The sequence below is a fragment of the Rhinoderma darwinii genome, chromosome 1 (assembly GCF_050947455.1).
Source record: "Rhinoderma darwinii isolate aRhiDar2 chromosome 1, aRhiDar2.hap1, whole genome shotgun sequence".
Lineage (NCBI taxonomy): Eukaryota > Metazoa > Chordata > Amphibia > Anura > Rhinodermatidae > Rhinoderma > Rhinoderma darwinii.
Window position 1 is genome coordinate 292,005,300 of NC_134687.1, and position 15,398 is coordinate 292,020,697.

The 15,398-nt window shown below is 43.3% G+C and overlaps 2 protein-coding genes across 2 annotated transcripts in view; one reads left to right on the top strand and one right to left on the bottom strand.

Moving 5' to 3' along the window:
• TMEM38A (transmembrane protein 38A) overlaps positions 1 to 9,459 on the bottom strand; it is a 65,154-nt gene extending 55,695 nt beyond the window's left edge. Inside the window, exon 1 of the mRNA XM_075825325.1 lies at positions 9,130 to 9,459. Within this exon, the coding sequence (XP_075681440.1) occupies positions 9,130 to 9,172 (43 nt within the window). The 5' untranslated portion in view covers positions 9,173 to 9,459. The remainder of the gene's footprint in view (positions 1 to 9,129) is intronic.
• Positions 9,092 to 15,398, top strand: part of SMIM7 (small integral membrane protein 7) — a 28,909-nt gene continuing 22,602 nt past the window's right edge. Inside the window, exon 1 of the mRNA XM_075825326.1 lies at positions 9,092 to 9,373. Coding sequence (XP_075681441.1) covers positions 9,348 to 9,373 — 26 coding nt within the window. The 5' untranslated portion in view covers positions 9,092 to 9,347. The remainder of the gene's footprint in view (positions 9,374 to 15,398) is intronic.

Sequence of the window (15,398 nt, forward strand, 5' to 3'; positions counted from 1 at the left end):
ATGAGGTTTGCACACATGTTAGATGGAATTTTGGCCCACTCCTCTTTGCAGATGATCTGTAAATCATTAAGATTTCGAGGCTGTCGCTTGGCAACTCGGATCTTCAGCTCCCTCCATAAATTTTCGATGGGATTAAGGTCTGGAGACTGGCTAGGCAACTCCATGACCTTAATGTGCTTCTTTTTGAGCCACTCTTTTGTTGCCTTGGCTGTATGTTTCGGGTCATTGTCCTGCTGGAAGACCCAGCCACGAGCCATTTTTAATGTCCTGGTGGAGGGAAGGAGGTTGTCACTCAGGATTTGACGGTACATGGCTCCATCCATTCTCCCATTGATGCGGTGAAGTAGTCCTGTGCCCTTAGCAGAGAAACACCCCCAAAACATAATGTTTCCACCTCCATGCTTGACAATGGGGACGGTGTTCTTTGGGTCATAGGCAGCATTTCTCTTCCTCCAAACACGGCGAGTTGAGTTAATGCCAAAGAGCTCAATTTTAGTCTCATCTGACCACAGCACCTTCTCCCAATCACTCTCAGAATCATCCAGATGTTCATTTGCAAACTTCAGACGGGCCTGTACATGTGCCTTCTTGAGCAGGGGGACCTTGCGGGCACTGCAGGATTTTAATCCATTACGGCGTAATGTGTTACCAATGGTTTTCTTGGTGACTGTGGTCCCAGCTGCCTTGAGATCATTAACAAGTTCCCCCCGTGTAGTTTTCGGCTGAGCTCTCACCTTCCTCAGGATCAAGGATACCCCATGAGGTGAGATTTTGCATGGAGCCCCAGATCGATGTCGATTGACAGTCATTTTGTATGTCTTCCATTTTCTTACTATTGCACCAACAGTTGTCTCCTTCTCACCCAGTGTCTTACTTATGGTTTTGTAGCCCATTCCAGCCTTGTGCAGGTCTATGATCTTGTCCCTGACATCCTTAGAAAGCTCTTTGGTCTTGCCCATGTTGTAGAGGTTAGAGTCAGACTGATTAATTGAGTCTGTGGACAGGAGTCTTTTATACAGGTGACCATTTAAGACAGCTGTCTTTAATGCAGGCACCAAGTTGATTTGTAACTGGTCTGGAGGAGGCTGAACTCTTAATGGTTGGTAGGGGATCAAATACTTATTTCTCTGTGCACAATGCAAATAAATATATATAATTTTGACTATGTGATTTTTTTTTTATATATAATCTATCTCTCACTGGTAAAATTAACCTAGCCTAAAAATTCTAGACTGTTCATGTCTTTGACAGTGGGCAAACTTCCAAAATCAGCAAGGGATCAAATACTTATTTCCTTCACTGTATGTGTCTGTGGGTATATATGGGTCTGTATGTGAACGTGTCTTTGTGCTTGTATATATGTGCCTTTGTGTATATATGTGCCTGTATGTTTATTTACAGTGAAGGAAATAAGTATTTGATCCCTTGCTGATTTTGTAAGTTTGCCCACTGTCAAAGTCATGAACAGTCTAGAATTTTTAGGCTAGGTAAATTTTACCAGTGAGAGATAGATTATATAAAAAAAAAAAAAAAGAAAATTACATAGTCAAAATTATATATATTTATTTGCATTGTGCACAGAGAAATAAGTATTTGATCCCCTACCAACCATTAAAGGGAATGTGACGCTAGAAAAAAATGTATTTTTTTTTTAGTTAAACAATTAGTGTATAGGTGATTAAACATTGTTCTAATTTTTTTTATTTTTTTCGGACTGCGGACGGTTCAACTTGGACTGTGTGGGAGCGGCGCATCCGTCGTTCCCACACAGACGGCGTACAGCATAGTGGATGGAACGGGCCCCGTTCGCATTCACTATGGGACTGTAGCTGCCGTATTCCATGTCTGTATGTGTCGTTAATCGACACATACAGAAATGAAAAAAAAATGGCAGCCCCCATAGGGAAGAAAAAGTTCAAAAATAAAAAAAGTAAAACACAAACACACAAATAAATATAAAAGTTTTTAATAAAACACTAAAATCAAACTGATGTAAAAAATTTTTTTTTCGTGACACTGTTCCTTTAACAGTTCAGCCTCCTCCAGACCAGTTACACGCTCCAAATCAACTTGGTGCCTGCATGAAAGACGGCTGTCTTAAATGGTCGCCATGTTTGGAGGAAGAGAAATGCTGCCTATGACCCAAAGAACACCGTCCCCACTGTCAAGCATGGAGGTGGAAACATTTTGTTTTGGGGGTGTTTCTCTGCTAAGGCCACAGGACTACTTCACCGCATCAATGGGAGAATGGATGGAGCCATGTACCGTCAAATCCTGAGTGACAACCTCCTTCCCTCCACCAGGACATTAAAAATGGCTCGTGGCTGGGTCTTCCAGCACGACAATGACCCGAAACATACAGCCAAGGCAACAAAGGAGTGGCTCAAAAAGAAGCACATTAAGGTCATGGAGTGGCCTAGCCAGTCTCCAGACCTTAATCCCATCGAAAACTTATGGAGGGAGCTGAAGATCCGAGTTGCCAAGCGACAGCCTTGAAATCTTAATGATTTACAGATGATCTGCAAAGAGGAGTGGGCCAAAATTCCATCTAACATGTGTGCGAACCTCATCATCAACTACAAAAAAACGTCTGACTGCTGTGCTTGCCAACAAGGGTTTTGCCACCAAGTATTAAGTCTTGTTTGCCAAAGGGATCAAATACTTATTTCTCTGTGCACAATGCAAATAAATATATATAATTTTGACTATGTGATTTTTTTTTAAATATATTCTATCTCTCACTGGTAAAATTAACCTAGCCTAAAAATTCTAGACTGTTCATGTCTTTGACAGTGGGCAAACTTACAAAATCAGCAAGGGATCAAATACTTATTTCCTTCACTGTATGTGCCTTTTATGTATTTGTATACATATGTTCCTGTCTGTGTGTGTGTCTGTATATGTGTCTGTATGTCTATATATTTACCTTTATGTATGTATATATTCCAGAATGTGGGTATATATATTTGCCTGTTTGTCTAAAGATCCGCCTTCATGTATGTTCAGTATATATGTTCTAGTATGTCCGTGTCTATATATGTGGTTCATTTTGGTTTGTGGAGGGCAGCAATAGAGTCCCGCACAGGGTGCCATCCAACCTAAGGCGAGCCCTGCTTGCACCATAGATTTCATTTCGATATGAATGAGTTTCTAATGAAGATTAGGCAGCTCTATCCAGAAGTGAAAATTATTTTCTCAGAGATTGTACCTATGTCACTATGGTTGCAGTCAGTGTATCTTAGATATGGTAAAAAGTTTCTGTTTACATTTTTGCCAGTTTCAGGAGGCTTTTTTGGGACTTGTAATGTCGTGTGCCCGGCTCTACAGGTGGGACGCTATGCGCCTGCCAGTCATTGGTTTGTGGGAGACCTGTCGATCATGTTGAGCTTGGCACGTTTGATTTAAACAAAGAGAATTACCAGAATAACTGAAGAAGACGTATTACAATTTTAGAGCACATCATGTAGTAATATTATTTACGTACATTTTTTATAGTTACACCGAGAACCCCCTTTTTGGAGATAATCTTCCAAAAAAAAAAAAGATGCTGGACAATTCCTAGGTGCCAGTGTGCCTATATATTTTTGGGTTGTTTTCTAATAAAGAGGTTTTCCATTCCCTAAAACTTGATGGCCTATTCTCAGGATAGGCCATCAATAGCTGATGGGTCGGGGTCTGACTCCCTGGACACCCACCGATCAGCCGTTTTGAAGGGGGTGCAGCGCTCGTACGAGCGCTGCTTCCCCTTCATTTCTACTTGCTCACTGTGAATTGTCGACACTCATTTAGAGGCGATTCACAGGTATTGCAGACTTTTCTACGATTCACTTCCATGGCAGAAGAAGACTGCAATACCTGTGAATTGCCACTAAATGTGTGTCGACGATTCACAGTGTGCAAGAAGAAATGAAGGGGAAGCAGCGCTTGTACGAGCACTGCACCCCTTTCAAAACGGCTAATCAGTGGGGTTCCCGGGAGTTGGACTCCGACCAATCGGCTATTGATGGCCTATCCTGAGGATAGGCCATCAATTTTTAGGCACTGGAAAACCCCTTTAATGTTTATGGAAGTTTAGATTGGCAACTAAAATTAAGCAAAATGGCAATTGAAGTGGTCTAACAGTCTCATAAGGTGCACCGCGATTTGTCTACAAAACCGATATAACTACCATTATTTGGGGTAAGAAACATATCTGTAATTATTTTTGTGGCTACTATATTATAATATAATATCATGTTTATACACTATTGCACTTTACGGTGATACGTATTAGTATGTTATCCCGTTACTACTAGATTTATGCAATAATTAACCATCTGACTACGTCCCCAGGGTGTTGCCAACAACCCACTGTGGCTTATTTTATTTTACTGCTATGATTCATAATAAAGATAATGATACATATAATTCTCGTAGGCTTTATTGCACTCTTTTATATATGCAATTTGTCTACCAGATCGGTGATTCGTTACCAGTGATTTGATAACACTATATTAGTGGTACCATTACTGTACTAATATCTTCCTAGTATGTATGCCTTTTCCAATGACCATGGCTATATTTTTATGTGTGTGTAAAGACTATTTGCAGGGTACACACACAAAAAAATAACATAATCCTTTACGGTCAAGAAAGATAGTAAAGAAGAGACAGTAACCTCCAGTGGTGAAGTTGAAGTGACCCCTTGTCTTGCACTATAGAAGAGGCTGTTCATTCTTATTGACAGAAACAGGTGTCTGGATCAAAATACACTCAGGCGAAAGTTATATGAACGGCACAAGCTTAAGTGTCCTGCAGATCGCAGCGTTAGAGGCCCAGAATGTGTGGGCACATGACAGCCTATGGCATAATGCAGTGTAGCTCTGTCAGTCTAGAGGAATTTAGTTGGGAACGTTATGCCTTTTTCTTAGATTCCACTAAAAGTTATTGTCTGGGCTATATCTGTTAATATATATTTTCTCCCCAACTGATGTATTCATTTGTAGTTACCAGGTAAAAAGTGATCTCTACAAAACAGAAAGCGTCAGTCTATTGTAAGAGCTCAGTGGGTAGTGGAAAAACTGGCATTTTAGGATTTTCTTTTTAAAAATATGTTCTTCTTTGTTTTATATAGTTAAAATAAAAACTTGATTAAAACTTGGTCATAACTTAATTAAAACAATAGGTTATGTCGAAAGATTCAATTTAAAGGCTTTTTTTTTTTATCAGAAATGACACGAACATGTATTTTATCGACGGATGAAATCTTCGTTTGTTACCAGCTCTGCACTTTGGCTCTTCTATGACGTCCATATGCCCGAAATAAGTTTTCTCACCAGCAAAAAAGTTATGCAAATCCAAATCTGCAACTATAACTCTGACTCTAGCAGATTCTTAACATATAAAATAGCGCTTAAAAAACTTAAGTGCATATAGTACGTACTTAATGTCTGTGCAATGTCTCCACTCCTCCAATTGTTACTTTCCATCCCTGATAGCAATTGCCAATCTCTAAACGTAATCTATAGTTGACTAATAAAATGCATTAACCTGCATAGATTTTTGTGGAACTATTTGGAAACGATACCGCCAGAAAATCATGTCATGTTCCTTCAGACACCGTATTACGGAGGTCATTTCCCCTGGAAGCAAATATTATCTCTAAATTACGGCACAGAGCCTAAAGAGCTGTGTGCAGGAAGCTACATACTATATGGGTTAGCATCCCAAAAGGTATCCACTCATTACAGAATTAAAAACAAATAGGGTACTTACAAAAAGGGGGTTTCAAGGGTTAGAAAAACATGGTTGTCCATTGATTGCAGCTTCGCTCTATTGAATTGAATCGGACTGAGATGCTATACCAGACACAACCCATGGACAGGGGTGGCACTGTTCTTGGAACATAGTAACCGTGTTTTCTATTTATGGACAACCCCTTTAAGTAGGTGTGGCTTAAATAAAGTGACAAGTGAATATATAGATCTATCTACTGTTAGGAAACGTCCGTCACTTTTAGGTTGTCATGACTACTAGCCAAGCTTCTAGGTGGCCCTGGTTTGAAATGCAGAGCCAATCTTTTTTCTCCTGTGTGCTACCTATCAGGCCCAAGGGTGAAGTATTTGAGTCTGTTCAGTTTTTTGTTTGTTGCGTAGATGTACGGTGGATGTGCGCTATGTCAAAATGGTGCAGGCTCAGGAGCTGAGCCTGCACCATACCCGATGGGTGCCAGCTGTTCAATACAGCTGAAAACTGCCTACATCGCCCAGGGTCAGAGATAACGGTTTAAAACCTTAGATGCCACGGTAATTAGCGACCACAGCATTTGAGCGGTTAGGCCTCATGCAAACGGCCGTGCCCATGATTGGGCACGATGGACAGCCGCTGGCGGCCGCTGACAGCCACCCGCATTTTTGGCCCATGCTCCCATAAAAAGTATGCGGAGGCTTTCTGCAGTCCGGAAACCTTCCCGCAAGTATACAATATGGTGTTCGTGGTCAATAGAAGTGAATTGGTCCGTAATTGCGGACGAATTCTACGGTCGTGTGCATGGGGCCTTAGACAAAGGGAGGCCTATTGAAGGTCTTCAGGTCTACCTTTTGTGCCCTCCTTGCAGGGCTTAATGATAGAGTACAGAAAAAGGCAACACACTGCAATACATAACTAATTGCAGTATATTGTATGACCGACCTAATGATCACATGGTAAAATTCCCTAGGAAGACTAAAATAAAAAGTAAAAACAGTTAAATAAAAAAATGTATTAATTTTTTTTTAAAAAGTGGATATCAGTTAAAAGTTGTATGTACACCAAAATAAAAATACAAATAAGAACTACAGCTCGCCACGCAAAAATAAGCCCTCACACAGCTCCATCACAGGAAAAATAAAAAAGATATGGGTCACAAAAAAAGTTTTTGAACAAAATGTTTTTATTTGTAAAAGTATTCAAACATTAAAAAACAGATATATCGCCCTAATCCTATTGAACTGCTGAATAAAGTTAACATTTCATTTTTACCGCACAGTGTAAAAAACGAGACCCCCAAAACTATGGCTGAATTGCGTTCTTTTTCAATTCCAATTTCTCAGTACATTATATGGTACATTAAATGGTACCATTAAAAAGTAGAACTCGTCCTGCAAGAAAAAAAACTCCCATATGGCTATGTTGACGGATATATAAAAAAGTTATGGCTTTTGGAATGCGACAATTGAAAAACTAAAATGAAAAAAGAAAAATTGGCTTTAAAGGGTAATTAAACTTTTAAAATGTCAGTGACATGTCAGCAGTTTGGATCGGTCGGAGTCCGAGCACTGAAACCCCTAACTGATCGCTAAAACGAAGCGGCAGAGCTCGGGCGAGCGCTGTGCCGCTTCAGTTTCTTTCCAAGGAAAGCCGAGCTGGTGGTATACGGCCTCATAGACTTTCTATTGAGCCCGTACACTGCTCGCTCGGCTTTCGAGGAAGCCGATCAGAAACGAAGCGACACAACGGTCACCTGAGCGCTTCTGCCGCCTCGTTTTACCGATTGGTGGGTGTTTTAGTTCTCGGACCCCCACCGATCAAAACTTCTGACGTCAAAAGTTTTTTAAAAGTTTAGTTACACTTTAAAGGGGTTGTCCACGGGATAGAGGATACATGTGTAATCGCTGGGGGGTCCGATCGCTGGGACACTCAGCGATAAGGACAACGGGGAACCGAAAGTCCCCCGAAATGCTCCATGAGAAGCATGGGAAATCCGGGGTCTGTGTCCGGCTTGAAATGAATGGAGCGCCGGTCACACATGCGCACAAACGCTTCATTCATTTCTATAGAGCTGCCGTACACAAGCAGGTTACAGACCCCAGAAGTCCACTTTCTCCTTATCGCTGGGGGTCCCAGTGGTCAGACCCCTGTCGATAGGGGATACATGTGTTTTGTGGGACAACCCCTTTAAGGCCCTGTTCACACAGTTTTTGACACAAAAAAAATCAGAAAATGCCGCCCATTGATTTAAATAGGAAGCGGAGGCGTTTTTTCCCACGAACGGTAAAAAACGCTCGCGGGAAAAACAAGCGACATGCCCTATCTTCGGGCATTTACGCCTCTGACCTCTCATTGACATCAATGCGAGGCAGAGAAAGCGTATTTCACTGCGTTTTTGCCCGTGGCGCTCAATGGGTGCGAGCAAGAAAAACGCGTCCAACGGTGTGCAGGTAGATCAAAATCTGCCTCAAAATTCCAAACAGAATTTTGAGGCAGAATTTTCCTCCTGCAAAAAAACTCAGTGTGAACAGGGCCTAAGGGGTAACTGCACTTTCATCAAACGTTTAAAAAGTCAAATTGCAGACGTTGCTGCACAGTTTACAGCTTCATGTAAGCCAATGGTTATTCATCTCTTTCTTTCACCTTGGAAACGCATACTAGAAATGTGGTTAGAAAAAACGTGTCTGCTGCCCCTTCCCTCAGAAACAGCACCAGTATTGTCTGTCCATCAGCTTTGTCTGGTATTGAAGCCCCATTTACTTCAATTAATATGAACGGCAATACCAGACAGAGCGGCACTGCTTCTAAAAGACGAAATGAAACCCCCAAAACTACGGCTGAATTTCATTTTTTTTTTTTTTTTAAAAAAAAGAGACATATCAAAAGTTTGGATTGGTAAGGGTCTGGGTGCTGAGACCCCCGCCATCGCTGAAACACAAGTGCAGAAGCGTTCTATGTTAACCGTCTTCGGCCTGACAGAAAGCGCCGATCACAGCCGAAGGAGAAAAGCACTCAGCTGAGTGTTTCTGCACCTTCATTTCAGCGCCACGAGGACCCCCACCAATTCAAACGTCTTATGACTCAATTTTTTTTAATTAAATTATTTTTTGGGGGTTTTGTTTCGTTGTCTAGAAACTGTGCCACTCTGTGTCTGCTGGGCAACCATGTCTGAAACTTTAGCACAATTGACCTTGTGGGAAGTATGTCAAAGTTATTAAAACTACTGCAACCATCAGATTCCACTAGTTATTTTTCTAGTACAGAAAGCAGTGATCTTATTGGGTGGTGTGTGCGCTTCATTCACTTCAGCACTAGTTTTCATAAATGAGGGCAGAATATCTCCACACACTGCCCCCTAGAGGCCAGAATTAGAACAGTACAACTGGATTCACTGAGCTAAACCTTTACAGCACAGACGTAACGGCACAAATCGCCTCCATCCCATGGACGTTTGACAGCGGCATCCATTTCCGTGGAGGCCTTTACGCCACAAAAAACAGGATAAACATCTAGTGTCAGACACGTTCAGATTTAGCGCTGATTGGCTGCATTCGTCCTCCGGCAGCCGGAAAGCGGAAGTGTGTGTGTGTCGGTGAGCTGGCTGCTGCTGTGGTGGCAGGATGATCGGGGACCTATTGCTGTTCGGGTAAGAATGGGCACAGGGCGTGTCTCTATGAGGGCAGAAGGCGTCGGGGGACAGACAGGGACCCTCGTTTACATATAGAGCTCAGTGCGCTGTTCTGATGACGTCATCTGTTTACACTCTGGTGTGATGACTGCATTTATTTTCGGGGCTGCGTTATTTCCACAAATTATCCTGCCAATACATTTGCCCCTAAATTACTTTCTTGGTGTGAACTGCAGTGAAAGAGCAGGTTAATCGCTATACTGCATGGTTTTAATATACTTTGTGTTGCAATTCTTTACCATTTTCAAGAACTCTGCTTGCTGTCAGTGAAGGAAAAATATATTTACATCCAGAAGTTGAAAACCTTCCCTGATCAGATACTGCTGATACAGGTGCATGGTTTGCTGCAAAAGATGGTGCTGGCGCAGTGAGTGGACCTTGTAGTCCTATCACCATTTTACATTGACCGGAATGTATAAACACAGCAATAGGCCACGGTCAGTTGTGACAGATTTTTTGTGTGGATTCTGTACTAAAAATCTACAGCAACCGTACACTGGATGACACTCTGCGGCCGGCCGACACGAAAATCACAGCCGTGCACATGGCTACGGTCATGTGCATGGGGCCTTATAGAAACAGCTCAGGTCCGTGAGCTTGGCTGTTTCCAGAATCCCATCCTCCTCTGCATTAATTCTTTGCCTGGATGTGCTGGCATGGGTTCAGGACATAGGTGCGGATCCTAGGGGGCTGCCAGAGATGACCAAATGCTATCTCCGGCAGTCCTATAGAAAGTTAATAGAGCAGTGGCTGAGCTTGCGCAGTACCACTTTGTTTACATAGGGATCGGTGGGAGTCTGATCGCTGGGATAAATCAGACATCTATCACCTATCCACAGGATAGGTGATAAATGATCATTATGAGAAAACCCCCTTAGGGCGGATTCAGACGAACGTGTTTTGCGTCCGTTCCGGCCGCGTGGTTTTCACGCGGCTCGCGCGGACCTAGAGAAGTCTATGATGTAGTGTAGACAGTCCGTGAGTTTTGCGCAGCGTTAGTCCGCTGCGTAAAACTCGCGACATGTTCTATGCGTCTGCGTTTTTCGCGCATCACGCACCCATTGAAGTCAATGGAATCGTCAAAATCACGCATGCCCCACGGGACAAGCGTTATTCGCGCAATAACAGTAAAAGAATGAATGTAAACAAAAGCACCACGTGCTTTTCTGTTTACAAACATCCAAACGGAGTGTCATAAAGATGGCGGCTGCGCGAAAAGCACGCAGCCGCGCATCCATATGAACAGGGCACACGGAGCTGTTAAGTGCCTTTTGCGCACGCAAAATGCCGCGGTTTTTGCGTGCGCAAAAACGGCACGTTCGTCTGAATCAGCCCTTAAGGTTTAGTGCTCTGAGGAGGACCTTCATTCATTTTTTACTCTTAGGGTATGTTCACACGACCTATTTTCAGCCGGAAAAACGGCCGAAAAATCGGAAGCAGAACGCCTCCAAACATCTGCCCATTGATTTCAATGGGAAAACCGCGTTCTGTTCCGACGGAGTGTTTTTCGCTGCGTTTTTTACGCGTAAAAAAACGGCCGTGAAAAAGAAGTGCAGGACACTTCATGGGACATTTTTGGAGCCGTTTTCCATATACTCTATTGAAAAAAGCTCCAAAAACGGCCAAAATAAAGCCGCAAAAATCGTGAGTGGCACAAAAAACGTCTGAAAATCAGGAGCTGATTTCTCTTGAATACAGCTCCGTGTTTTCAGACGTTTTTGAGTTTGTGTGTGAACATACCCTTACTCTTAGGCCAAATGCTCACGATGTGTATTCTGTGCGGATTTTCCTTTGGCAAATCTGCAGCGTAATGCAATACCAGCAAAGTAAATGCGATTTCAAGTAATCTCATCAACGCGTTAGATTTTTTCCAACAGTAAATTGACCTACGCTGCGTATTTTCAATTCCCCAGCATGTCCGTTTATCTTGCGTTTCCACCTGCAAATTGTATCTGACAAGTTTTATAAAAAAAAAAAAATAACAATCTGTTGTATAAAACCCACCGAAAAATGCTCTACTAGGTGCGGATTTTACCTGCGGTTTTGATGCAGATTTTCAACTTGTGCATGTAGTCTTAGGGTATGTTTACTTCCTGTTTTCAGGAACGTAAACGTTCCGATAAAACGGCAAAAACCGTGGTGGCTGAACGCCTCCAAGCATCTGCCCATTGATTTCAATGAGAAAAATGGCGTTCCGTTCCCACAAGGCGTTTTTTTAAATGGCCGCGTAAAAAGAACGCCTCGGAAAAAGAAGTGCATGTCACTTCTTGAGCCGTTTTGGAGCTCTTTTTCATTGACTCAATAGAAAAACCGCTCCAAAGACGGCCGTAAAAAACGCAAGTTGCTTAAACCCGTACCTAACTCTAGAATGGGGCCCCCTAAACCCTGTTCTACCTCTCTGTGCTCTGGCTGATTCCTGTGATTCCCGACCATGAAGAAGAAAACAGCGTAGCTCGCTGAGCTATGCTGTTTCCATAACTCCCATTCAGTTCTATGGGGCTTGCGGAAACGCTGAGCTACGCTGTTTTCTTCTTCTTCATGGTCGGTAATCACAGGAGTCAGCCAGAGCACAGAGAGGTAGAACGGGGTTTAGGGGGCCCCGTTCTAGAGAAAGGTGTGGGTCCCAGACGTAGGACCCGTAGCTACCTGACGTGTTTGACATTTCCTGTGGATAGTTCATAAATGTCTCTGATGGGAAAACCTGTCACCTAACCTCTAATGTATGTATATTACCTTTAGTCGGCTACCTCTTTGTTTCCATCGTCCTTTTTTTTTCTTTCTCTCGTGCTGATTGGACAGCGTCGGAGGCAGTGAAGATGGCTCCACCCAGTGAGATTCACTGTAGTTCATGCCCCGTTGGCTAACTACAGTGAATTACAATATTAGGTGCCTGAAGGGGGCAGAACCAAAAAAACGCCAATTGAAACAGGGAGGGAGCTGGCTAAGGGCGGATTTACACGAACGCGATATACGTCCGTGCCACCCGCGTGTCGCACGGACCTATGCAAGTCTATGGGGCCGTGCAGACTGTCAGTGATTTTTGCGCAGCGTGAATCCGCTGCGTAAAACTCACGACAGGTCCTATATTTCTGCGTTTTTCGCGCATCACGCGCCCATTGAAGTCAATGGGTGCGTGAAAATCACGCGCACCACACGGAAGCACTTCCGTGGGACGCGCGTGATTCGCGCAACAGCAGTGAAAAGTATGATTGAAAACAGAAAACCACCACAAACAGAGCAGGGAGCCGTTAAATCTGGGGGCATCCCTGCTCGAATGCGTGAGATCGATATCAGTATCGATCTCACCCGTTTAACCCCTCAGATGCGGCGCTCAATAGCGAGCGCTACATCTGAGTGGTTTTGGAGAGAGGGAGGGAGATCCCTCTCATCCAACTGACACCCCACTGTCTCCGATGGCAGCCGGGGGCCTAATAAAGGCCCCCAGGTCTGCCTGTAGTGAATGCCTGCTAGGTCATGCCAGGGACATGGCCTAGCAGATGCCTGTCCATTTTAAACGGACAGGCAGTAATACACTGCAATACAAAAGTATTGCAGTGTAATATGCGATCATCCGATCGCTTTTATAATAAAGTCTCCTAGTAAGACTAGTAAAAAAAGTTTAATAAAGTTAATTTAAAAAAAAATAAGTGAAAAAAAATAAAAAACCCACTTTTTCCCCTTACAAAATGCTTTACTATTAAAATAAATAAATAAATAAAGCAAAAAAGTTACACGTATTTGGTGTCCCCGCGCCCGTAACGACCCCGACTATAAAGCTATTACATTATTTAACCCGCACGGTGAACGCCGTAAAAAATAAAATAAAAAACAATGGAAAAATTGCTGTTTTCTGTGAATCATGACTTAAAAAAAAATGTGATACAAAGTGATAAAGAGTCGCATCTACTCCAAAATGAATCCAATAAAAACGACAAGTCGTCCCGCAAAAAAAAAAAGACCTTATACAACCGCATCGGCGAGAAAATAAAAAAGTTATGACTCTTCAAATATGAAAAAAAAAGTTTTTACTGTGTAAAAGTAGTAAAACATACAAAATCTATACAAATGTGGTATTGTTGCAATCGTAACAACCAGCTGAATAAAGTTATTGTGTTATTTATATCACACGGTAAACTGCGTAGATTTAGGATGCAAAAGAGTGGCGAAATTTCAGGTTTTTTTTCTATCCCTTCCCAAAAAATTTTTAAGAAAAGTTAATCAATAAATATGTACCCCAAAATGGTGCTATTAAAAAATACAACTTGTCCCGCAAAAAACAAGACCTTATACAGCTATGTCGACGCAAAAATAAAAAAGTTATAGCTCTTCGAAAGTGATGATGGAAAAACGTAAAAAATGGCTTGGTCATTAGGGCCCAGAATGCAACTCAGGGGGAAGGGGTTAATAATGTTTATGCATCTAAGGTCCTCTACTATGTTATTCCATCCTTCAAAAAAAGGTATACTGACGTTTACCAGACAGAGGCGAAAAGGACACTCTTTTGGGCTAATGGAGCACTAAGAACACGTTTATCGGCTGAGCTATCCCGCAAAAAACAAACTGCGCGGTATACATTTTGTTTTTTAACCTGGGAGCCTTTGATGATGGATGCCACTGTTAGGCATCCTTCACGGGTATCTATTAAACGTATTCATTGGGAAGCTTCAGTGACTTAGCTGTCCATATATGGACAGTTATGTCGCTGGAGCTTCGTGCACAGCTGCTCTTTCCGGGGTCTCTGGCCCTGGGGATGCTCCTGAAGTTACTGTCCATATATGTTTCTCCAGGACCAGTCCCTGGGTGATGTATGCCATACAGGGGCCTAATAACCACATCAAAATCATGTGGATTATTCCTAGCTGCAGGACAACTGTCCTGTACTGTAATCATGTTTTCAGTACGGGACAGTAGTTCCACGGAGAGGCAGGGACTCCTAGCGTCGTACATAACTATGATGCTAGGAGCCCGGCTCCCTGCAGTGTGTTCGGTCCGGGACTTGCGGCCGAAATACGTTCCGTCCATTACGGACGTAACATTCTCATGTGAACCCATCCTTATCGATCACATCTAAGTTCATAACTTAGATGTGATCGATAGCAGGTGGATCCTGCGTGTCAGACACACGCAGGACCCGCTGACACTGAACCCATTAGTCCCGCTGACCTGACAGATTTAGGTCTCAGCGCAAGATACAGCTGCTCTGTATCCAGAATACAAAGCAGCTGTGTCTATCAAAGTAAAAATAATTTGTAATAAAATGTAATTAGAAAGTTGCACCAAACACATTTAAAAAAAACACAAAACGAATAAATGTTTTCAAAGGTGTACATAGCCTAAGGCCTCATTCCCACGACAGGGTTTCCCGGCCGGGTGCCGGCCGTTCATAAATCGGCCGGCACCCGGCTGCATTAGGAATAATAGACCCCTAATGGGGCTATTCACACGACCGATTTTTTGACGGCCGGGAAAACCGGCCGTCAAAAAATAGGTCATGCTCTATCTTCGGCCGGGTACCCGGCCGCCCGGCTCCCATAGAAGTCTATGGGGCCGGGTAATACACGGCCATCACCGGGATGTGTCCCGAGTGATGGCCGGGTTTTCCGGCGCTTGCGCTCTATCTCCTCCTCCTCACAGCGCAGAGTGCATGTGAGGAGGAGGAGTTGATGCCATTCTGACGAATGGCATCGCTGTACACGGTTTGGCAGGGCCGGGGTGTACAGCAGGTGGAAGGGAGCGCTGCGCTGGCTCCCTTCCCCTGCTTGTTTTAAAAGTGCCCTGGCCCGGCGACACCTTCGATGGCGCCGCTAGCATCTGCTGCGGCTGCTACTATTGTAGCGACGCCACTATAGCAGAGCAGGGAGGTATCTCCCCGCTCTGCTATGTGCTAGCCGCACTTTAGCTCCTTGAAGGAGCGGAATCCCCGTGTGTTCGGGGATTCCGCTCCTGGACAGAGCGTTTGATGTCTCTGTCCATATCTGGGCAG